Below are 23,490 nucleotides of genomic sequence, written 5' to 3'. Positions count from 1 at the left end.
CTCAGTAAAAAAGCTTATTATAAAATTGATGATTACTTAGAGGACGTTAATGCATGGCTGTGATAAGTAGTTAGCTCTGCTCATATTATTATAATAATAATTATTAAGCTTATATGTATTGTATACCAACTAGTTTTAAGTCTTTTTTTGAAAAGATGGCTCAGGAGTTTCTTGCCTCCGTTCTTCTCCTTAGACAGAAAGAGCCCCCCCTTATCCGAACGGAGAGTAATTTGTAAAAATTGACGTTCATCAGAAAATTTTATATTTGTACGATGAATAAAAAAATTTGAGTTTGAGTTTGAGTTTGAGTTTGCCCTGAACAGTCAAGGCAAAAATCAATTAAAGTGCTTATGTCGCAGGACAGCATCTCATTTGCTGAGGCAGATGCTCGCTTACCCTCAAGCAAAAAGTCTTTTGCTGAAGTTGCTTCAACCAAACCAAATGGCCCGTCTCCCAACCGTTCCTACAAAAAAACTGTAGTCACACAACGCAGGCCTAGGTCTCCCCTTCGTCCTGGATACGACAAACTTGCCCATCAGGCTATCATCTCTTCTCCATCTTCTTCACTTCCTAATGGAAGTGCCCTGAGTGTAATCACTCCTAACGACAATTTGCTTGACCACCTCTTGTCTCTGGTTGTTAGTCTGCTGGCTAAATTCAGTGACACCCTACCGCCCAACGTTGCCCAAAAATTACAAGTTATCTCGTCTCTATGCCACAATGGCTCTGAACCCATCCCCAATGGCTGCGAACCCGATCCGGGTTCTTCAGTGGAATACTCAGAGCATTAACAGCAAGAAAAGCGAACTGCTCACATTAATTGATGACATCAAGCCCGCTGTCCTTGCCATCTCGGAGACATGGCTTGTGCCGGGTTCCCGTTTTCGGGTTTCTGGTTACTCATGTCTGCGGGATGACAGGGATGACGGGTATGCTGGGTGCGCTTTGCTAGTAAAGCGTTCCCTTACCTTTTCTTCTATCCCTATCCCCCCCCACGGGCAGGAGTTTAACGTCGTGGCTCTTAGGGCTATAGGCGTTACATTCGTGTCCGTCTACTTCCCTGATCCTCACCCTTCTCTTCTTCCTTCTTTCTTCAATTTAATTTCTTCCCTCCCTCATCCCCTCCTGATCATGGGGGACTTTAACGCCCACCATTCCTCTTGGGGCTCTTATCGTACTGACTCATTCTCTGTCGCCCTCTTAGACGTGCTTGATACCTTAGATGTTTGCATTTTAAATGACGGGTCTCCAACCCGTCGAGTCCATCCTCATCAAAACCCTAAAAGTGCAGTGGATCTTTCCTTCTGCTCTCCTCTTCTTTCATCATCAATATTCTGGAGGGTCCTTCCAAATACCTTTGGAAGTGATCATTTTCCCATTTCAATCACTATTCCCAACAGGTCCAGCATTCTTACCGACAGATGTGCCTTTCCAAGGTACATGGTTGGCGAGAAAGACTGGTCCAACTTCATCTCATCAGTAGAAGATAAACTTAGCCTGATCCAGCCCTGTACTAGTGACAATTTTCTCGCCAACTACGACATGTTTGAGAGAGCATTGACATCCTCAGCGAAAAACAAGAAAACTCGCAAATGCCAAAGAGTCTCACCGCCTTGGTGGGATTCCGACTGTACCACGGCCATAGACGAGCGCAATAATGCTGAGGGTGTTTATCTCTCAAACATGAGCATGGACAATTTTATTAATTATAAACACATTGCGGCTCGCACTAAAAGGCTTCTTAAAAAAAAGAAGAAACAGGGCTGGTTCAGGTTTTGTGAACGTCTCTCCCCCAGATCTCCCCCTTCCTTAGTGTGGAGATACATTCGACGTTTCCGTGGATCTCTGAACGTCGAAAACATCACATCCAATGATCCTTCTGTATGGCTCGAAGGGTTCAGCGACAAGCTGGCCCCTCCATATGTCCCACACTATGATTCTCTTCCTCCTCCCCCGTCTATTATACAATCTTCAGACAGATTGGATTCACCGTTCTCTATGGACGAACTTCAATCTGCTCTATCAGGTCTATCCGATTCAACTCCAGGCATTGATGGCATTCCATATTCGTTTCTTTCAAAATCAAGCCTCAGGGTCAAGCAGGTCTACTTGGAGCTGATAAATTACTTCCTTGAGTACGGAGTTACTCCGAGCTCATGGAGTAAACAAATAGTCGTACCTATTTTGAAATCCGGAAAGGACCCTCGTGATCCAAACTCCCGTCGACCGATCGCCCTATCCTCTTCCTTGGCTAAAATTCTCGAACACATAATAAAGTGCAGGCTCGAATGGCTAGTCGAAAACAAAGGTATCTTAGCCAAAACCCAGTTTGGGTTTCGGAAAGGCATGAGTACTTTGGACAGCCTTGCGATACTCACTACAGACATCCAAATTGCCTTTAAGAGGAAAGAATACCTGGTGGGTGTCTTTCTTGATGTAGCATCTGCTTACGACAACGTACTTCTTCCTGTGCTCAGGCAGAAAATGCGCCAGCTGAGTATTCCAGTGAAGCTTACCCGTCTTGTTTGCAGCCTACTAATGGAGAGATCCATATTTATAAAATTCCCATCATCTTCCCTAGACCACCCAAAATTTGTTTGGAAAGGCCTCCCCCAGGGATCAGTCTTAAGCCCTCTCCTGTACAGCCTCTATACATACGATCTTGAACGGTCCGTTGACTGCTTTTGCGACATTTTACAATATGCTGATGACCTTGCACTCTACCACGCCTCTTCTTCATTAGGAGAGACAAATGTCCAGCTGAACCTGGCCCTAAGATACCTCTCGGACTGGCTGACTCGACATGGCTTATCCCTCTCCACTCAAAAATGTACAGCAGTCGTATTTACCAAGAAGCGCAACGTCCCTGACGTGGACATCGTTATTGGAGAAGATTCAATTGCTGTATCAAGTGAAGTAAAATTCTTAGGCGTGATATTGGATTCCAAGTTATCAGGTACCCATCACATGAGCTATGTGGCTCGGAAGTGTGAGAGGGGTGTCAACGTCCTCAGATCACTGTCGGGTGTTTGGTGGGGTTCCCATCCTTACTCACAAAAACTGCTATATAATGCGATTGTCCGGAGCCATTTCGATTATGCTGCCTTCATTATAGACCCTTGCAATAAAGCAGCTCTGGAGAAAATTGACAAAGTGCAGTACAAGTGCCTTCGCATAGTTTCAGGTGCGATGAAATCCTCCCCTACCAATGCCCTCCAGGTTGAGTGTGTTGACCCTCCTCTCTCACTTCGGAGACAATACTTATGTGATCGGTTTTTCTTTCGAATCTGGCAATCTAACTCCCATCCTTTGTTGCCCAAACTTGATATCCTTAAGCGTCTGTGTAATGCTCAAGAAACCCATGGACTTTCCTATCTACTAAAAACTTATATCTTTTCTTCTAACCTCCCCCACCCTACATCCAAATTTAGTATTTACCCTCTGTTTGATGTTCCTTACGACGCCTTAGTTTTTCAGCCCAATGTAGTAATGGATTTAGGTATCAGTAAAGACTCTCCTGCCGCTGAAAAAGATCTAAGTGTGAAACTCAATTCAGAGTGGCCAGGCTGGCTCCCCATATTCACTGACGCATCCAAACTCTCCGAAAACAGCAACGTGGGTTTGGCCGTATGGCTGCCCAAGTACAAAGTTGCACTCAGTTTTAAGCGTCCCCCTGAGTCCTCGGTCTTCACGGGCGAGGCAACAGCTATTCTCGAGGCGCTTCTGTACGCTGAGTCACACAAACTTAACAAAACTATTATCCTTTCTGATTCGGCCAGTTCATTACAAGCAATTATTTCCTTTCCCTTTAAATCCAAATCCAAATTCCCTATCATTTTAAAAATTAGAGAAACCCTATTCCGTTGCATGACTCAGGGTATAGAAGTAGCTATCGCTTGGATACCTGGGCACAGTGGTATTATTGGTAATGAGTGTGCAGATTCCTTTGCTAAGGATGCCGTTAGCTTGGGCCTGGACACTCATTACCAAAATTTTGCCCATGACCTTGCCTCGCTCGCAGGACCGAGGCTGGATAGATCCTGGAAAGTGTCCTGGGACACTTCTAGGAATTTTAAAGGTAAATTTTACTCCCATATCCAACCTCATATCCCAAAAAAGCCATGGTTTTTTAAAGCAAAACACTTAGATAAACCAGCAACTTCCACTCTTTGTAGACTGCGTCTGGGCCACGCGTGCACCCCGGTGCACTTGGCTAGGATTCGGGCCCGTGATAGCTCTGTCTGCGACTGCGGTGCCAGTGAAGGATCTGTTGATCATCTCTTTTTCGAATGTCCCAACCTTCAAACCTCCCTATATGACATCCTCCCCCCCACCATTCCCAAACCTGTAAATACTAACTATCTTCTTACCCTTGTACATACTCCCCTTGTTAATATACTGTACAAATTCCTTAAGACTAACAATATTAAACTGTAAATGTGTTTGTACATATATACTAACAAATCTAACCATCTCTTGTGATGTCCACTTATTGTTTGTATATATTGTGTTTGTCTGGTTGTTTCAGGTTTTAACTGTGTAAATAGTCTAAAATAACCGTAACGACTGCTTTCCAATACTGTGAGCATTGGTCACGTGACTCTGGCCCAGTTAGCCGTGTTAGTCACACACGGCAAAGAGCCATTCAACCAAAATTGAATTGAATTGAAACTTTTTTATGAATAAGGGGGTTAGAGTGAACATTTTAATAGGCAAAGGTAGCGTGGGACGCCCTTTGCCTCGCTGGACCAACACTCAGATGCTGTTTTTTTTGTAACGAGAGAGAGTAAGAGAGGTTTAGATCTCTAGCAGTGGATGGATGGTAGTTAATAAAGAAAGCGTTAAACTTTTTACATTAAGTACTTATACGTAAGAATATGTATAAGTAAGTATTTCGATTTCATTCACAACTTTGGTTATATCGTAAAGATACATTACTAATAATAATAAAATAACCTGTTAGCTAGACAGGTTAAGCTTTTGTGGTTGGTGTCATGATTGAATTTCAACATCAACTTCTTAAAAGTCTCTCGGCGTATAGAAAACATAATTGGCTTTGAGTTTTAGGCCATTTTTGTCAGATAAAAGCTATATGATAACTTTATCAGCAGGCTAAGTACAGGTTTATTCATTTATGTATAAACGAAATAGTTTCCATCGTAAACCCAAAAATATACATATGTGAAAACGGAAACTTCTTTAGTTTAATTAAACTATCAAAACCTGTACTTGACCGTACTGATTGTAGATAAATAAGCTAAGCTTACGTACAGGCCTATACTTAAACCTTAACAAATGTGCGAACTATCTTATCAGACCTCTCGCTTGCACTTGAACATAAGTGCGAGTGAGAGGTCAGATAAGATGATTTATTACTGACGAACGAATGGTGTAGTGGTTAGTGACCCTGACTGCTATGGGTTCGATCTCAGCCGGGGCCGATATTTGTATAAAGACAGAAAGGTATTTGTAATCGGGTCTTGGGTGTATCTGTATGTGTATCTATATCTGTATGTATCGGGATTTATCTGTGCAGATATATCAGCTGTCGAATACCCATATCACAGGCTCTGCCTAGCTTGAGGTAGGATGGCCGTGTTCACACACGATTTTCCTAAATATTATAATCATTACAGAGTTCGCACATTTATGATGACTCAACTATAGGCTTACCCCCAAATTCATAGAGGTTTTTGACACTTTAAAATAGGCTTAAAATTGACGTTGCGATATACGAATTTTCAACCATTTCACTGAAGTAAAGACTCGTGTGTTTCAAAGTGAATTTTAACCTTGTTGTAAATTTACAATACGTTCTATGAATTTGAGGGTTAGAGTGGCGTAATTACAATAACTTGCCGTGGTATGGTGTATGTATTGTGTTAGGTACTAGTGACTCTAAGGCGATCCTTCGTCTACTTCTTTGATGACAGTATCAGCTTCCCACCTCGCCTTCTCTGCCAGTAGTGCCTGGAGTTTCTGTAAAGGAATATGCCCTTGTTACTAAAATTGTGAATACGAAAGTTTGTTATTACAAATGTGCGAAATCTCGCTGTCTAAAGTCATATCGGAACACTTAATCATACTTATATGGTTTGTGTGTAACCAGTTTTATTAGACTATAACATGCCATTACTCAATTCACACGATTATAATGGCTCAATTACAGCATAATAATGATGGCGATTCTGATGGCACTAATTCTAATTTCAGTATTACTTTCAAAACCTAAAATTCTTTGTAATCTGAACTTAATCAGTGTTTGTGTAAATCTAATTTTCCACGGCCAAAATTAATAGTTCGACATAGCTAAAATTTATTATTTCTCAACTCACCATGAGCATCACCATGTACGGTGGCCTGCGCCTAAAAGTATTCAGGCGGAGTTTTTAAATTAGCGATCTCAAGCTCACATGCTGCTCAAGCACATCCACATAGACACCACTGCTACACACATCACACACAACACGTCTCCGGATATATAACAGATGTAGCTGGTCCCTAATCATCAGGGATCGCTATTTTAAAAACTCCGCCTGTATTCTTTTGGCGCAGGCCACCGTACATATACACTTTTGAAACTACTCGAAACAAATGGTAAGTATTGGTACGAAACATTTGGTATTTTCTGAATGTATGCTAATAGTGGTTTACCTCTGGTTTGTCCAGCACGACGATGCGGTTCTCGATCTTGGGCGCGAGCTCGCACGACTGCTGCTCCAGGTCATCTAGCGACGCGCGACGGGTTAACCTGAAACATCATGTTACATTATATAATTATATAAATAATACGACCGGATTACAGTGGTCAGTAACTTTGCCATTGTGGTCTGAGGTGCAGAAGGGCTCTGATTCGATGCTAGGCCAGGACCATTTTTTCTCAAGTCTTGTGTTGCTCCAACCCGCCAGCCAACCATAGAAGTTATGGCTTAAGTCCTGAGGGCCGCCGCACCTTATATCTAATAAGAGCTGCATTACCGGTGTTGGTGCGGCAGATAGCTTATTTCAGCCACAGAGTAAGACCGGCGCAGTGACGGCGGTTACACTAGTTTATACAACTATAGTCCCTAAGCTGTATGTAGTAAGAGCTACATTACCGGTGGTGGTGTGGAGGATGGCTCTGTTCGGCTACAGAGGAGGCGCGGCGCAGTGGCGGCGGTCCGGCCAGCTCGCTGCCATCGAGCATCTTCACTAGACTGTGTCTGGAATTGTGACAGGAGGCTATTATTAAACATGGGACGCCTTGTGCTGCCAATATCGTGACCTAATTATTATTCATTGGTGATCGTAGGTCTCTCCAAGCCACGAAATACGAATGATTACCAACAGATGGCATTAAAAATGTGTAGGCAGCAAGAAATCGTACATCGCGGTATTGAAGTTAAGATAACTCAATCGCAATCGCAATGATAAACGTTGGGTTGCACGTTACACCACCCAGCCTGCTACCGCCACCACCGTACATTATCAATTAACCTGTCAAATCTGATGTTACTTGTGTGGATCTGACAGCTGTTTGACAGATAAGCGATGCAGGTTAAGGTTGTTGATTGCTAATATGTCGGTGGTGGTAAAACCTTACGGTCGGAAGATCTCCATAATGGGTTTCCATTCTGCGAATAGGGCACCAATCGGCTCGGAATAGCCAGCCATACAACACATGCTGAGTAAGCTACCTTTTATTTTTGTTTACCTGCGACTGAGCGTGACGAGCGACTGGCGGTGCTTGCTGTGGCGCGCCTTGCCGGTGCGCACGTCGATGGCCGCGAAGTGGTTCTGGATCGCCATGCCGATCTCGGGACACATGTCCTCTTCCACCTGAGAATCATTTATATTGTTACTAGCTGTTGCCCGCGAGCTTCGCTTCGCCTTAAAATTATTTTGCCGTGGACGACTCCCGAACTACCTACCCAATAACATGCCATGGTGGTATTAAATTAGATGAAAGTTGACAAATAAGTACGAAGATACTTGACTAAAAATGATTTTCATGACTTCATTGAGCAAAGACTTGTATAGCAATGGCAGAATAGTAATTTATAAATGTTTAATTTCAAGCATCTAACTTATGCAGTTTTGGTTTTTTTCATACTACTTTTTTTTTTCGCTTTAACTCCCATTTTTCAAAACAAAACCATAACTTTACTAAGGTGTGCAGACATGTTAGATTGAAAACATCTAGGTATCTTGCGTGTAGGGCATGCAATACCGTAATACCGGTATTGCTAATACCGGGATCCCGGACAAAATCCACGTTTTTTCAATACCGGTATTGAAAGTTAATACCGGTATTGAAGTAATACCGGAATCGGTCATTTTTTAGGCTATAAATCAAGCGATTAAGATGTAGTTAGCCTTGTGCTCCTATATACCATGAAAGTGCACTTGTTTTCAACCGTTACATGTGGTTTTTGGCCTTTGGAAACCTACTTGTTGTCCATGCGTTCTAAAATTTTAACTCTAATACTCAATTCTCGTAAAAAATATTACATAATACAGAATTTGATTGCTTTTTCTTGTTGTATTTTGCCCTATACGACCTTTAAACAAAATATATGCCATTTATAACAAGGAAGTCTAATACCGGTATTAATACCGGGATCCCGGTATTGAGTTCTAATACCGGAACTCAATACCGGTATTGAAAATATTACCGGTATTGCATGCCCTACTTGCGTGCGTGATCAAATCCGCATGCTGTTAAAAACAGCCTAAGTTAATGCCGAATTTCAACCGCTAACTCCGGTTTTTGTGGGAAAATACGGTACCTAAGCTACGTCCCTTCCAAATTTCAAGTGCCTACGCTACGTTTAGCCTGTGCGTGTCAGTCATGGGAATTCCGTATAGAAAATCTCTGCACATTTTCCCTTAAACAATAAACACCTACGTAATAAGTTTCATGGTTTTATCTTCAAAAATGACGCATAAGAACCAAATGACAATAAATGAAACCTCGTATTGAAAAGTACAGTCGTGTATAGGGTTGTTTTCGAGGACCTTCAAAACTTACTGCAAATAAATACAAACTATAAGTACATAAGCTAAAATCAAACCATACCGCGATCTATATCCGATCCGACAACGCCATCTAGGAGCGGACATAGCTACTATATAAATTAAACTTCTAAAACTCAACACCCATAAAACTTTCAACCCCTATATTACACCCCCACACTGGGCTTTTTTTTTAAATGCTAATTATAATTTTTTTGTGATTATGTAGTGCCTAAATACAAAATATAATGTTTTTATCTTCAAAAATGACGAACTTCATACAAAATATGAACCCTTATTTCATCCACTCACAGATCGAAGTTTCAAAAACGCTAGAACAAAATGTTTAATTATTGCTCATCAAGTGCTTAAATATAAAGTTTATTTAAAAAAAGATCTACTCCGGCCGGGAATCGAACCCGGGACCTTCGGCATAGCAGTCAGGGTCACTAACCACTACGCCAGATTTTTATCTTTTAAAATTAAGTATTCGCATACAACTTTTAACCCCCCCTTTTAACCCCTTACAACCTCCGTTTCGCAATAAAAAGTAGCCTATGTTCTTTCTCAGGGTCTAGACCATATGTATACCAAATTTCATTCAAATCCGTTCTGTAGTTTTGGCGTGAAAGAGTAACAGACAGACAGACAGACAGTTCCGGATATAACCAACAGATGGCACTAAAAGCGCAATACAGAGAGCTTGTATGGAACCGAGGGCAATTAATATGAAGATCCTACATCGCGGTATTAAAGTTTTTCAGTTGTCTGAAATAAATACAAAACCCAATATGTTAAATCTATTCTATAGTAGGAGAGTCAGACAGTGACTTTCGCATTTATAATATTATAGTTAGGATATATAGTTAGGATTACATCAAAGTACCTAGTGAGGATATTTTTTAAATACAAAGTTACGCCAGATGGCTATAACCAAGTCCCCAACCACCTAAGGTCTGTCGATTAAGTGAAGTATCGTTCTATTGGCGGGACAATAGACGGTTTATGAACCGTTCTAAATCAGATCTGTCAATTTAGTATCTGAGATTAAAAAACATATTTTACATTAAACAAAGGCATCCACAGAAAGTAGTGAGGATATTTGTTGAAACACGGGTAACCCAGATGGTAGCACTATAGGTTTAAGTCTAAGCAACCTAATACATACACTTTACACATAATATTTTCAGGTATATTTACATAAACATAACAAGAGGAGTATACACAGTTTTCCAAAATGGCACAGGGACTCCAAAGTATGCCTCTCTATATTATTATAGTGTGTCAGTTTTAACCGAGTCACTGGAGGTGGATTTTAAGCTAGCATCAAAAAATTACGACCAGTAATTTATCGCGTATATTTAACACAGTATTTGACATATCCATAAGATATTTTACAGGGCTAGACACCAGTTTTTGTGGCAAGACCATAAGAGTAAATTTGAATGTTTATTTAACTCACCAGTATTTTGCAACCGGGCAGCATCGTGAAACCATCATTACCCTGGTACAGGTACTGCTTCACAGCTAGTCGATACAACTAGATGAACAGAACAGAAAGAAACATGTTAGCTACTCACATAAATTGAAAACTTAACTTATGCTGTATTACTCATTTTTTTTGAAAGTTAGTAGGGTTTTTAGCAGATTAATTAGGAATTTTGTGTGTTTCAGCTAACTCCTTAAAATCGGTTTAGCCGTTTTGAAGTGAAGAAATAACAAACATACACACATAAATATACAAGTAATCACAAAGTTTCGTCTTTATAATATTAGTAGGATTCATATTATTTATTGTTTGTGTATCTAGTTTTTGTGGTAGGACCAACTATAACGGACATTGTGACAAGACAACAAAGTTACATAATCTATTCACCTGATCCTTGACGAGGTATTCGTCCCCGATCTTGACCACTTCCTCGGCGACCCTCTGGCCGGGCGGCTTGGACGGGTCGAAGGCGAACGACACGCCCGCCACCTGGTGGGGATAGAAGGAGGCTTTTTAATTATTTTAATCAGCAGAGCAGAATTTGAATAAGAATTGAACTATCATGGCGTTTGAATCTCTTTTAGTGAAGCCTTTATTTATATGGTCCCATACGTACAGCTCTATAGGGACTTTATCACACTAGCGAATTGCGAGCAGTACACGTGTCTCATTGGCAATGTTTTCCCCATTCGAAGCCTCACTCCTGAAGCAGAGAGCTTGCCGAGCAAATGGAGGCAACCCAAATACATATTAAACATTACCCTCCTCCTTCGGCAGTCGGGTAAAAAAAGATTTTTTACAAATAATTAATAGAGCCGGCCGGAGAGACGCAATACAAATCAAACGGGAATGTTCTAAATATTAGGATGCCAATCGAAGCGAGGAAATAGTGACAAACTAGCCTTACATCTCCCGAAACCTAGAGAGCCGAGCGAAGCGAGGAAATAGTTACAATCTAATCTTTCAACTCCCAAAATCTAGAGAGCCGAGCGAAGCGAGGAAATAGTTACAAACTAACCTTGCATCTCCCAAAACCTAGAGAGCCGAGCGAAGCGAGGCTATACAAACAAAACTGCCACAACATTTTAGTTAATTGTAAACCGAGTTGGTCCGTGTACGTACCTGCACGAAGCGTCCCTCGAGGCTGGGGTACTTGCTGACGGCGTTCTCGAGCGCCGCGAGCACGGCGCGCCCCGCCGCCGCCACCACCACCAGCGGGTCGCGCATGGGGATGATTGTTGATAAGTCGCGGAGGGTGAAGTCGCCGGCTGGGTGCACCTAGGGGAAGATTTAGGGTTAAGCTGGAGTTGGTGGGAATACTATCGCTAGCCTAGCACACTAGCTATCAACAATCCATAATTAGCATCACAATCAATCTGTAAATTCATTTGGAAAATAACCGTATTATTATTGACCCCGCCTCGGGAACTGAGTGATAAAAAATACTTGTATCAGTTTTGTTTTACAGATATAAGCAATGCTGATCTAAGATTGTTGGTTGCTTATTTGTGGTGGTGGTACAGTAGCTGAAAGAAGCTTTCAGTTGCAGAGAGGGCGAGAGAAAAAAAGATTTTACTTTCTGTGCATATAATCCATCGCTTATATGCACAGAAAGTGATAGTTACAGATTTTTCTATTTCTCCTAATGATAGTAGGCTAAACAGATGCACCTACCTGATTAGACCTAATAGTGCCAGAATTGATAAGCACGAGGTCGGCGCCGGTGGCGGCGAGCAGCACGTCGCACACCCAGTTGCCCAGGTTCAACTCCGCGCGCCGCACCGCCGAAAACCTTCCTTCTAGCGGGACGCAGACCTAGCTAGGAACTCTGACTTGCTGACTGCTGCGGGTTTCACTTCGCCCAACGCTTTTATATATAGTTATTTTTCCCGTGGGATTTTTGTAATATCCTGTTGTAACTAATCTTTATACTTACTAAGGTACCTGCATGCCAAATTTACTGATTTTTCATACAAAACGGCTTTCCCGCTAATTACCGTGCCCGTGGCTATTTCGGGAATACTTTTCTAAATGCCTATGTTTTGAAGTTTAGGCTATGCGTTGATATGTCAGTCAGTCAGCCAGTGTCTCCTTTTATTATTTAGACACATAATGCGTACAGAACCTACCTGGTCCGACCTAAAAGTCCCAGAGTTAATAAGCACGAGGGTCTGCGCCGGTGGCGGCGAGCAGCACGTCGCACACCCAGTGGCCCAGGTTCGACTCCGCGCGCCGCACCGCCGAGAACCGCCCCTCTAGCGGGACGCAGACCTACTAGAAGCTCTGACTAGCCGAATGCCGCGAGTTTCACTATGCCCTTAGGTTTTAAGAGAAAATTCCAGGTCCTATTTGCAACATAAGGCCACTACGCACCATGGTCCTTCGGGCCGGATAATAAAGTAGCTAATTCCCGTTCCCGTAAGTGTTTCGGGAATTCCTTTCTTAGTGCACCTCTACGGTGTATTTAAGCTAAGCCACTTCCAAATTTAAAGTGCCTATATTTAGACGTATAGGCGTGCGTGTTAGTCAGTATCTCATCTTACATATTTACCTGATCAGAGCGAAAAGTCCCCGAGTTAATAAGCACCAGGTCAGCGCCGGTAGCCGCCAGCAACACATCGCACACCCAGTTGCCCAGGTTCGACTCCGCGCGCCGCACCGCCGAGAACCTTCCTTCTAGCGGGACGCAGAACTTGCCGAGAACTTCGTCCATCTTGCCGTCTATCATTGCTGGGGATAAAATGTTATGTGTTTAGGGGGGTAGACAGCGCCTATATCAGCTATTGCAACACCCAGACTTGCTGCTCCAGTTTACTCGGGAGCTAGGCTGGCTGAGCTGAAATTAAGGGGATATAAGGGTTCCACGTTGCCACGTACAGGAACTTCGCCCTTAGAATAGAATAGGGGGCTAAAAAATAGTGGGGGCTAAACAGATTCGTGGTAAGAAGGCTGAAGTTCGATCACAGATTGTTGGTTTGTTATACGTAATGTATAGAAGTAAATAAACTAACTTTATGATTCGTTCGGTCTAAAGTCACGGTTCGGTTTTCAGACAACGATTTAAAATAAAAAGATTTTGCAAACATACGATAAGTACATGTACTACGAGCAGTTGTGTATAGAGACTTTTGCTTGGTAAGGTAGCCCTCCCACTGTCAGGCACCATTTTTTAAAGGCTATCCCATGTGTGTAGCCTCTCTTAAGGCGCCTGGTCATACATAGGTGGATCGCTTAGCATTTGGGCTTTTTGATTACATACATTGAGCACAGACTCTAGAGACATCGACCGTGGAATCGAACTCGCACCTCTTATGAAGCAAGCGTGTCTGTCATTCAGCAACAAACTACCACTATTTCATAATGATGATAATAATAATACTTACAAGAGTATTTCTCCACTTTCGCCTTCAGCACCTCATCTTCTGGTATAGCACTCGTCACTTTGACATCAGTGATATCCACTTTAGGAGTTTCACTCGCAAAAGATATCGTGATTTTAGAGAACTGCCTGAAGTCTGTGCCACTCTTCACTATGTATTTGTTGTTTACCTGTAATTTTCGAGTTTGTTACTTGGTTGTAAGAGTTCGTTTTGATGGAATACTCATGTTTTTCGGATTAAAAGTGTTAACAGTACGTTTATTATATTTGTTTTATTAATATTGGACGCAAATTGTGTGTGTGTCATGTAATAGTTAGTAGGTGAGTGTAATATCTGCTAAGAATAATTTGGAAATAGCTCTATAATTGCAGTGCAAATTTAACACTGAGCTTCAGAAAGGAATATCGGCATTATATGACGACATTTGAGGTCGACATTACCTTAAAGCCCTTTCTGCAACTCAGCGTTTTTCTTCCTATTTTTTTCTGAGTTTTGAAATAAATACTTTTTTTTCTTACCTCTAACACTTCGTAGACGTGGTCATGGCCGCCCAGTATTAGATCTATTTCGTTGCATCCTTCCGCCAGTTTTATGTCGTTTGGGGTTCGCATGTGCGTTAAAGCTATCACGTATTCACAACCCTGGAACCAAACATTCGATATTATGAATTATAAAATGTATCAACAGGTATTATTATTATTATCTTCAAGTCTAAGTTTTTAGATTGCTTAAGTTTAGACCCTTAAACTGTTTCCAAATATGCTTTATCTGATCTTCTAAGTATTGTGCGCAATTAATGCAAGTTTGAATTTTCGTAATCATCATCACTCAAAAACCGTCCACTTCTGGATATAAGTCTAGTGTTTCTTGAATGGACAATATACAAAATGATATGTAATTGAAAATGACACTAAAATCTCTTTTCATCTCAAACTTAGGTTAGATGTGCAATGTTTATGACTATGAATTTTCAAACGTATGTAAAAATGCTCACTTCTTGTTTCAGCTGCGAGGCGAGCTTGCTGCCCGCCTGCACAAAGTCTATGAACGTCACTTCCTCAGGGTTTATTGTTGCTAGCGTGTCCAGCCACTCCTGAAAAGAAAGGTTTTGTTGAAATTTAGAGTAACTGGCAGATATGTTAAATAATAATTCATAAGGTAAAGGTCAGAATTGAAACAGAATATTGGCGCACTTTAATGTCGGAGGCCAAGATCCACTTTGGGACGCTGAGCCAGCGGAGTAAGTAAGGAAAAGTTTGTATTTTTTAAATAGCTTATTACACATTCATGCTTATTGATTTGGGACAAAATTACATGCGTTGGTTGTAAGTTTTGTAATTCCACGTTTGACTACTCCTGCAGTCGTTCTATACCTGCTGTCGACTAGTCCCACTGTCGACTAGTCCAGCTGTCGACTATACCTGCTCGACAAGTCCGATGAGTCCGATCTTGTGGTCGCTGGCGAGCAGCGCGTGCGTGATGCGTCCGTCTCGTCTCGTTGTCAACTAGTCCCACTGTCGACTAGTCCCACTGTCGACTATACCTGCTCGACCAGTCCGATGAGTCCGATCTTGTGGTCGCTGGCGAGCAGCGCGTGCGTGATGCGTCCATCGCCGAGCGGCCGCTCCGTCTCGTTGTCGACTAGTCCCGCTGTCGACTAGTCTCGCTGTCAACTAGTCCTGCTGTCGACTATACCTGCTCGACCAGTCCGATGAGTCCGATCTTGTGGTCGCTGGCGAGCAGCGCGTGCGTGATGCGTCCGTCACCGAGCGGCCGCCCCGTCTCATTGTTAACTAGTCCCACTGTCGACTAGTCCCGCTGTCGACCAGTCCCACTGTCGACTAGTCCCGCTGTCGACTATACCTGCTCGACCAGTCCGATGAGTCCGATCTTGTGGTCGCTGGCAAGCAGCGCGTGCGTGATGCGTCCGTCTCCGAGCGGCCGCCCGGTCTCGTTGTCTATGACGTTGGACATCAGCCACGGGAATGAGCATTGGGAGACGAGCCCGGATAGCACTTCTAGGCCGAAGTCTGGAATAAACATCATAGTGACATTATAACTAGATTGAATAAATGTTACGCGTGAGATAGAGTTTGAGAGTGCTTTGGTGTGTTTTTAAGATATTACTTAGTAGTAGTAGTATATCATTAAGACGCAAAAACTAACTACTTTATAATTTAGTATGTTGATGAAACTTTACAGTATCTAAATTAATGTTGGTAACAGAATATACGCTACATGAAACACACACACACACACGCACTCACGCCTTGTACTAATGTACTCCCTTGCGGGGTAGGCAGAGGTGCATTGCTACACCCACTTTTCGCCAGAGTGTTATGTTAGTCCCAATGTAATAGGGGGCGGGCCTATTGCCATTTTACGGGCACATCCAAGACCCGAGAACAAATATCTGTGTTTAAACAAATATCTGCCCCAGCCGGGAATCGAACCCGGGACCATCGGCTCAGTAGTCAGGGTCACTAACCACTACGCCATTCGGTCGTCTACATTAAATGAAGTTTTCGAATAGGTAAAAGGATAACTGGGTAAACATTTTAAAGTGAAGAGAAGCTCGCGCAATCATTTATTAGAGGAATTCGCGATATTATACAAAATAATTAAAACAATAAAAAATAACGAAGTGAAATTCTTCTACGACACAACACAACCAATCAGTTAATTGCTTTTTGGCACATGATATTGACTCATTAGTAGATTGATATTTATCCATGACGCACCTTGCGTAGATACAAATACATTTGTCAATAATAAGTACCTGTACAATTGTCATCTGACGAATAAAATTATCGCTGTCACTGTCTAATACAAACATTCAGACGCGACAGCATCAACATTATTCCCCAGATGGCTTTTAACCGGCTATTTAGAGATCAGCCTTGGTAAGTTTTCCTGACAACCGTCAAATTGTAAAAATAGAATATTTACGAATCATAACGAAATACTTACCAAAGTCATGATTCCCGAAGACGGCACAGTTCGTCCCGACTTCGTTAAGTACCGGCACCATCTGTTCGCCCTTCGTGAACGTACTCACTGTGGATATAAAGAAAAAAAATATACTTTAATTATTAGTATCACACAATGATATTCTTCATATTGTAGTAACCTCATAGTGCTATACCTATACATTTCGACATAGTCATTAAAATCTTTAAGCTGAAGTGGCAGTGGGCCAGCCATATCTGCCGAAGATTCAAAGAACTAATAACCGTTGGAGTAGGCTACTTCTCGAGTAGCCTATGTCTAGCAGAGGACGATTCATCACCCAACTAACAACGTAGCGTTAAAAAAACTCTCATATAACTTGTATAATGGTTCCATTCGAAAATTAAAGTGTTAAGACATAGCTGTATAAGAGTGTAGGAGAGTGCTCTAACTCACTTATAACCACGAAAGAGGCCCACGATTTTGAGAGTAAAGGCTTTAGAAAGTCTGTAAAACGGTGTCATTGAAGTGTTTAAGTTATAGAAAGCCTGTAGTACGGTGTCATTGAAGTGCTAAAGTTACTATAGAAGAGCGTTTAATCACTCTCAGCTAGAACTTTTACCGGTATAGTTGTAGTTGTAGAATGGTTATTTGACACCCGGACTCTTATTTGTTTGGTAAAAAAGGGTTAAGTGAGTATGTTACCGTTTTTCGAATACACTTTTACCATACAAGTTGTATGTGTTTGAAAATAATAGTGTCAACAGCAATCATACGCGACAGTTTTAAAGTGACAGTATTGATTAATACTAAATAACAGTAAATATAATATATTAACTTGACTTAACATGTTTTGTGAATTGAAAATAATATGCCATTGTAATTTTACTGTAATGTATACCATATTTCCCACCTCAATTTTAATGCGCTCCGAATTTATTAAGGATTTCATATGAAACATAAGTAAATATAAAATAGACGACTCAATTTTGTATTTTTTTGTATCCTTGCTGTATGTCCATTTGTTTCATAAATCGATTGGCATGACTGGAATGACAAAATTCACTTAAATAGGTAAGTATTTTAAAGCAAAATATTGTTTATCCCAGCAATTTATAGGTTAGGTCGCCAATGCAAATGGCGAACTTACATTTAAGACATATAGACTCACCTAAGTCATCTATTACACTTTTTGAAATAGAACACCCTTAGCCAAGGGTATTATGCAGTCTTAGTCGATCCGCACAGTCTTGCTTAACACCGTTACTTTTACAGTCTACTTGCCTAACGCAATAAGCGTAAGTTAAGTTAACCTTAAAGATTAAAACTGCATTGTTGAGTTTTCCAACACTGTAAGAATCTTGTCTTACTGCACTCTTGACAAAATCTCTTTTGTAACCAATTCCTGCAGCCTAAATTCAATATGACACCTAAAGATTTATATGAGTATTAAAGGAAACCATTTAACCACCATAAGTGTTAACAGGTGTCAGTGAGCACTCTTGTATAGCTTTAGGTTCTAGAAACAGTTTAAACCTATAACATCTTAATTATAATTGCTTTGACTAATACCATTTTAACACTGAAACCTGCTGTTGACACTAATTTAATTTTTTAACTCATCTTTATCGCTTTATGTTAGAACTGAGATAATTATAACACAGTTATACAGGTTAAAGTTATAAAAATAGCTGTAACTGAGGGTAAAATGTTTGTTGGGCATTCAGTAATGATCCACTGCCGGACGTAGGCCTCTCTAGGAGCGCCCCGTCACTCTGCCCTCTACCTTCCTCATCCAGCCATGATATTATCATCATGTCATGTCAAAGGACGTCGATCCAGCTACGGGCCACGCTGGGAGATGGCTAACGCATACAGGCTGATGGTCAAAATCCTTAAGATAATGATGATGATAACGCTACGCTCACACATGTGTGTTGTGTTGTGGCGCTACAAGAATCCTATGTTCAGCAGCAGATACAAACGGGCGCGTGTTTAGGTGCTCTTTACAAATCCTATGCTCCAGTAGCAGATGGTAACGGGATGATGATGATGATGCCACTCACGCATGCTGGGCGAGAAGGCGTCCCCGCTGAACAGCACGAGCGGGTTCAGGTGCTGCAGCTGCCGCACCGCGGAGCAGAACCGGAGTGCGCCCCCCACCGGCTCCGTGTCTGCGGGGTGAAAATAGAATAGAATGATGTATGAATTTATAGGTCAAATAGCAAAACTTACAAAAAATACTTATAAACTAGGAACAATGAACAATAGGCGGCCTTATCGCTAAGAGCGATCTCTTACAGGCACATTAGAGGCTGGTGTAGGTACCTACTACCTACTAACAATATACTTAACTAAATAAGGGGATTGGTTGTTATTGTATATTTTGTATTTGTTGGTTTAAACATCCACCCAAAATCGCCCTGACAAAGTGGGCTGCATCTGGCAAGCGAAAGAGGAGACGGCCAAAAACCACGTGGCGTCGCACTGCCGTGCAGGAGGCAGCCGCCCTCGGCATGAGTTGGCACGAAGTCGAAGGCGTGGCACAGGACCGGTCAGAGTGGAAATCTACACTTCGAGCCCTGTCCCTGATTAGGGATCCCAAGACCTGATGATGATGATGATGATGGTTTCATCACAGCAGTTAAATATATTGTAAGTATACTAAAGTAATATTTTGTAAAGATTTTAAGGTCCGAAGTTGCAAAGGATTGCGATCGTTGGACAAAATATAAGAAGGCTTTTTTACCCAGCAGTGTGACACATTTTATAAGATATTAAAAAATATATGAAGATGGCACCTTTGTGCTGACTTCTCCTGTATAGGGGGGGAAGTAGGAATAAGTCGGGACTGTAGGGTACTCTTTCAAACGAGACAATCCTTAATTTTTTATAGAAACAAGTTAGTAGAATACTTAAATAACTAACTATTCCAATATTAGTATCTAACCTCATCAAGACTATACACAGATAGGAAAGAATATGCCATAACACACAATAGTTTAGTGTTTTATTGCGTGTCTAGACCCATTAAGAGAACTTCAGCAATAAACCTAGTATTTCCTCAATAAATTGGGAAACTAATTAAGTACTGCAGTAGAAGTTATAGGAAAGCGACGAAAAGTGGGCGCGGTTTCGTAACCATGTTAATAAACTGGTAGAGAAAACTACATTTGAATATTTTCATTTTTCTTTTCATGTGTTACTTTCTGTAACATTTTGTTACTTGTGCTTTTTTACCGTACAGTACAGTACCGAACGTACTATACCGCATGCTTAGATAAATAATATACGAACAAGATGGTAAGTATGTTACAAAAACAAAGCCAAAAGCCGTTTTTTAAGTTCAACCTAATGGCAACTATTGTACCAATGCCAATGAGTAAATGTTCTAACCGAACTAGAATCAAAATAAGAGCTCACTGGTAGTAGTGGGGTGTTATTTGTCGAGAAGTACACTTTATCTTATTCGCATATTGGTTATCTAAGACAGCATGTCACTATTTACTCGTTACTCACTAGTGGTCTGTTCGATGTTGTACACGTCATTGTAGTGTATGATGACGACCTCGTCCCCCATGCCTCGCCCCGCCAGCTGGCTCACCGCGCGCCTGCCCACCTGACGCACCTCCAGGGACGCCTGGAATGTCAGATGACACGGTCACTCTTGAGCAAGTTCGTAGAGTTGCCGCTAGATGGCGCTAATAAGCAAAACGAGTAAGTATAGAACGAGAAGACGTGCTAAATGCAGCTGATATAAGGCTGAAAGAGACGCCTGCAACGTCACATGGATACATTTGAACAAGTTCACGGAGCTGCCGCTTGGTGCCCCTAGGTGACAATTCTGAATGCAGCTGCTAGATGGCATGATATATAGTTATAGTTGCTACTTACATCGCGGTGTTAAATTTACTACTATGTGCAGATAGAAGCGCAAATAATATAATTAATACGAATTAAGTAATTTAGTTGAACTTTCTTATTGGAAAATTTAATTTACATACCGAATAAAGTTTGTGTCCTACAAGTAAAAAAATCTGTTGCTTAGGGCCTGTTCCACAATGTCTGGTTAGCGGCTACCTGTCGGATAAAATACATGCTGTCACTCTCTGTCATTATTTTTTAGACAGTGACAGTATGTATTTTATCTGACAGGTAGCCACTAACCAGACATTGTGGAACAGGCCCTTAGTGATACATTATTTTTATCAGTGTTTAGGGTCAATTACATCATTCTTCCATGTTTCCACACTTCATCGTCCACAAACATAAATGCTTATTTTAAAATCCATTTTTCATTTATATCATTAATTTGAATTTTTACAATTTATAATAACAAAACAAACAAAATTGTTATTTATAAAGCTTTTAGAAAATTATAACTCTTATATAAGTACATAATATATTAATTTCATTAACATTAATTAATCTAAAAAGTATTGCATAAATAAGAAACATTTCAAAAAAAACATCAAGCGAATAAACAGACAACATCTAGACTGTACAACTAATAGGTTACTACTGCCATCTTTTATTTTGTTTTTCATGAACTTACTTTATAGCACATAATATACACATACATTGCATTCATATTGAGCAATTATGTATATATAAAAATGTTATCATCGTCACCAGCCCATAATCATTTTTTTTATTTGCAAACATTACAGTCACATTTTAAATAAAAACCTTGGTCTTCAAACTAAGCTTCCTGTTCTATGAGGACCAAAGTTATTATTTTCCAGATGAATTTTGCTAAGTTTGGTGCATAAGAGTCATTGGTAAAGCAGTAACCCATCAATTGCCAGCATAAAGGATGAATCTCGTGCCTGTTTCAGCCATCCGACCACGGAGCGCACTCCGTCTGTGACCTCCCCCGGTACGTCCACACTGGTCGACTCTATCAGGGAGCTCCATCGAGACCGCAGGGCAGCCTGCGCTGCGAACGATGCCATCGCTCGCCCTGCTTTCACTACAACCATGTCCGTTATATTTATTGAGTCACTGATTATTTTTCATACTTATTTTGTTTTGGTTATTACGTGATTTAAATTAGCTAATTTACAATAATATTTTTTCGAAAAATATGTATTTGAATAGGCTAGACACAATATGAGGTCATTTTGAGCATTTTTGTTACCAATGATCACTATAATGTGTTAATCATTTGTGGCAAATGGTTTTAACAATACATGTAAAAAGTGTGTAGTAGTAGTAGGTAGGCAAATATATTTTTTTATGGTAAAGGTTTATTATAGATAGTTATACAATCTACATGTATAAATTTGACATAAATACTACAAATCAGTTATTTTGGTGATAAATGTTACCAAAATAGATTGCAATAAGTATAAATAAAACACCTAAAAATAAACCTGTTAAAATGCAAATTCAACATTATGATGCACAGTATAATTAATCTGTAAGTACTTATACCCAATATCCTGATCACTGATAATAAAAATGTTAGGTATAATAATAATTAATAACAATTTATGAACATGATTTTGAGTTTGGCAAAGATCAACGCAAATTAATCTCCATAAGAATGCTTGTGACCTTTACTGAACTTCCTACTAATTTATTAGATAAAATATCACACTTTTTAAGTCACTGCCCGAATCAAATCAGTCTAACTAGTCTTTAATTTAGTCTGACTTTAGGTATTTAATGTAGTTAGCACTTTTCACTTATGGAAGCTCAATCTAGGTCTGCGCAAATCACGACTTTGCATTCAATGCTAGGTCAAGGTGCCTAAATGTCTATTTTAGGACATCTACAAGATCCTAAGCACTAGAAAAACTAGCAGCAATAACAGGTACCAAATTGACACTGAAAACTGTTGTAAATACACAGCTATGTTTAGAACTTCAGTGTTTTCACGTTGTTCCTTTCCCAATGCAATTATTATCAGTAAATATGTTAGAAAATGCAGTGAAAAATTAAATGCATTTCTTACCCTGTAAACAGCTGTTTTATTTGGCCCAATAAAGATGTTCACTAAGTTACTGGACACAAGTTTTCATTCAGTATTTCTGTAGGATTACGATTACATTCCTACTATTTCAATATTTTGGCGAAATTCAATAAAATCGAATAAATAAGCACACCCTTGAACGGAATGCTATGAACAGAACTGTCAAACTAACGTCATTGTCAAATCAAATCGATCAGCTGTCAAATTGTCGTTCCATTGTACGCGGATTCGGATGTGAAAAAATATATTTTCGGAGCCCCAATCTGTTATTATTCTGAGGGGTTATATCTTTTAGTATGGGACTCTCGGTAGAGAGTATTATGTGCCTTGGTATGTAATTTCAACTATAGAACTTATTCGATTAAAATTTTGGTTAACATGACCCTGATCATCAGCTCTTTAATAATAGCCGCGTATCCACGTCCTGTCGTAACGCGATCCAATGCTCGGTTTGTTTAAAAGTACCCTCGGTGATGACCATAGAAACAGAGCATTAGATCGCGTTCTAGCAAAGCCTAGGCATGCGACAGGGTGGATATGAGGTTTATCGTGTACGAAAGTTTTGTAAGTAGTTAGTTACGTATATTGTATTTTATGTACATATACATTTTCACTCACAATCAATAATCTACCCGACTTAAAAAAATCTTGCTTTTTTTTGAAGTAACTAGGTACCTAGAGATATATCGAATAAAACAATA

At 40.6% G+C, this 23,490-nt stretch overlaps 1 protein-coding gene and 1 long non-coding RNA gene across 2 annotated transcripts; one reads left to right on the top strand and one right to left on the bottom strand.

Moving 5' to 3' along the window:
* The first annotated feature begins 3,548 nt into the window (after window positions 1-3,548).
* Window positions 3,549-4,655, top strand: LOC125490094. The gene is made up of 2 exons (XR_007267435.1): window positions 3,549-4,078; window positions 4,529-4,655. It is a non-coding gene; the product is annotated as an uncharacterized LOC125490094 (long non-coding RNA).
* A 20-nt stretch (window positions 4,656-4,675) lies between these two features.
* Window positions 4,676-21,794, bottom strand: LOC105389703 (mannosylglucosyl-3-phosphoglycerate phosphatase). The gene is made up of 16 exons (XM_048628228.1): window positions 21,642-21,794; window positions 20,332-20,452; window positions 18,879-18,986; window positions 16,834-16,920; window positions 15,727-15,893; window positions 14,858-14,956; window positions 14,382-14,504; window positions 13,867-14,032; window positions 13,035-13,213; window positions 11,606-11,761; window positions 10,871-10,972; window positions 10,457-10,534; window positions 7,694-7,818; window positions 7,098-7,202; window positions 6,655-6,751; window positions 4,676-5,979 (listed from the first exon to the last, which is right to left on the bottom strand). The coding sequence occupies exons 1-16, from the start codon at window positions 21,792-21,794 to the stop codon at window positions 5,899-5,901; spliced, it is 1,947 nt and encodes a 648-aa protein (XP_048484185.1). The 3' UTR covers window positions 4,676-5,898.
* Between the last annotated feature and the right edge of the window lie 1,696 nt (window positions 21,795-23,490).

Source organism: Plutella xylostella, chromosome 20 (assembly GCF_932276165.1).
Source record: "Plutella xylostella chromosome 20, ilPluXylo3.1, whole genome shotgun sequence".
NCBI classification, from domain to species: Eukaryota; Metazoa; Arthropoda; class Insecta; order Lepidoptera; family Plutellidae; genus Plutella; species Plutella xylostella.
The sequence above is the reverse complement of the archived record's forward strand: the minus strand, read 5'-3'. Positions and strand labels throughout refer to the sequence as shown.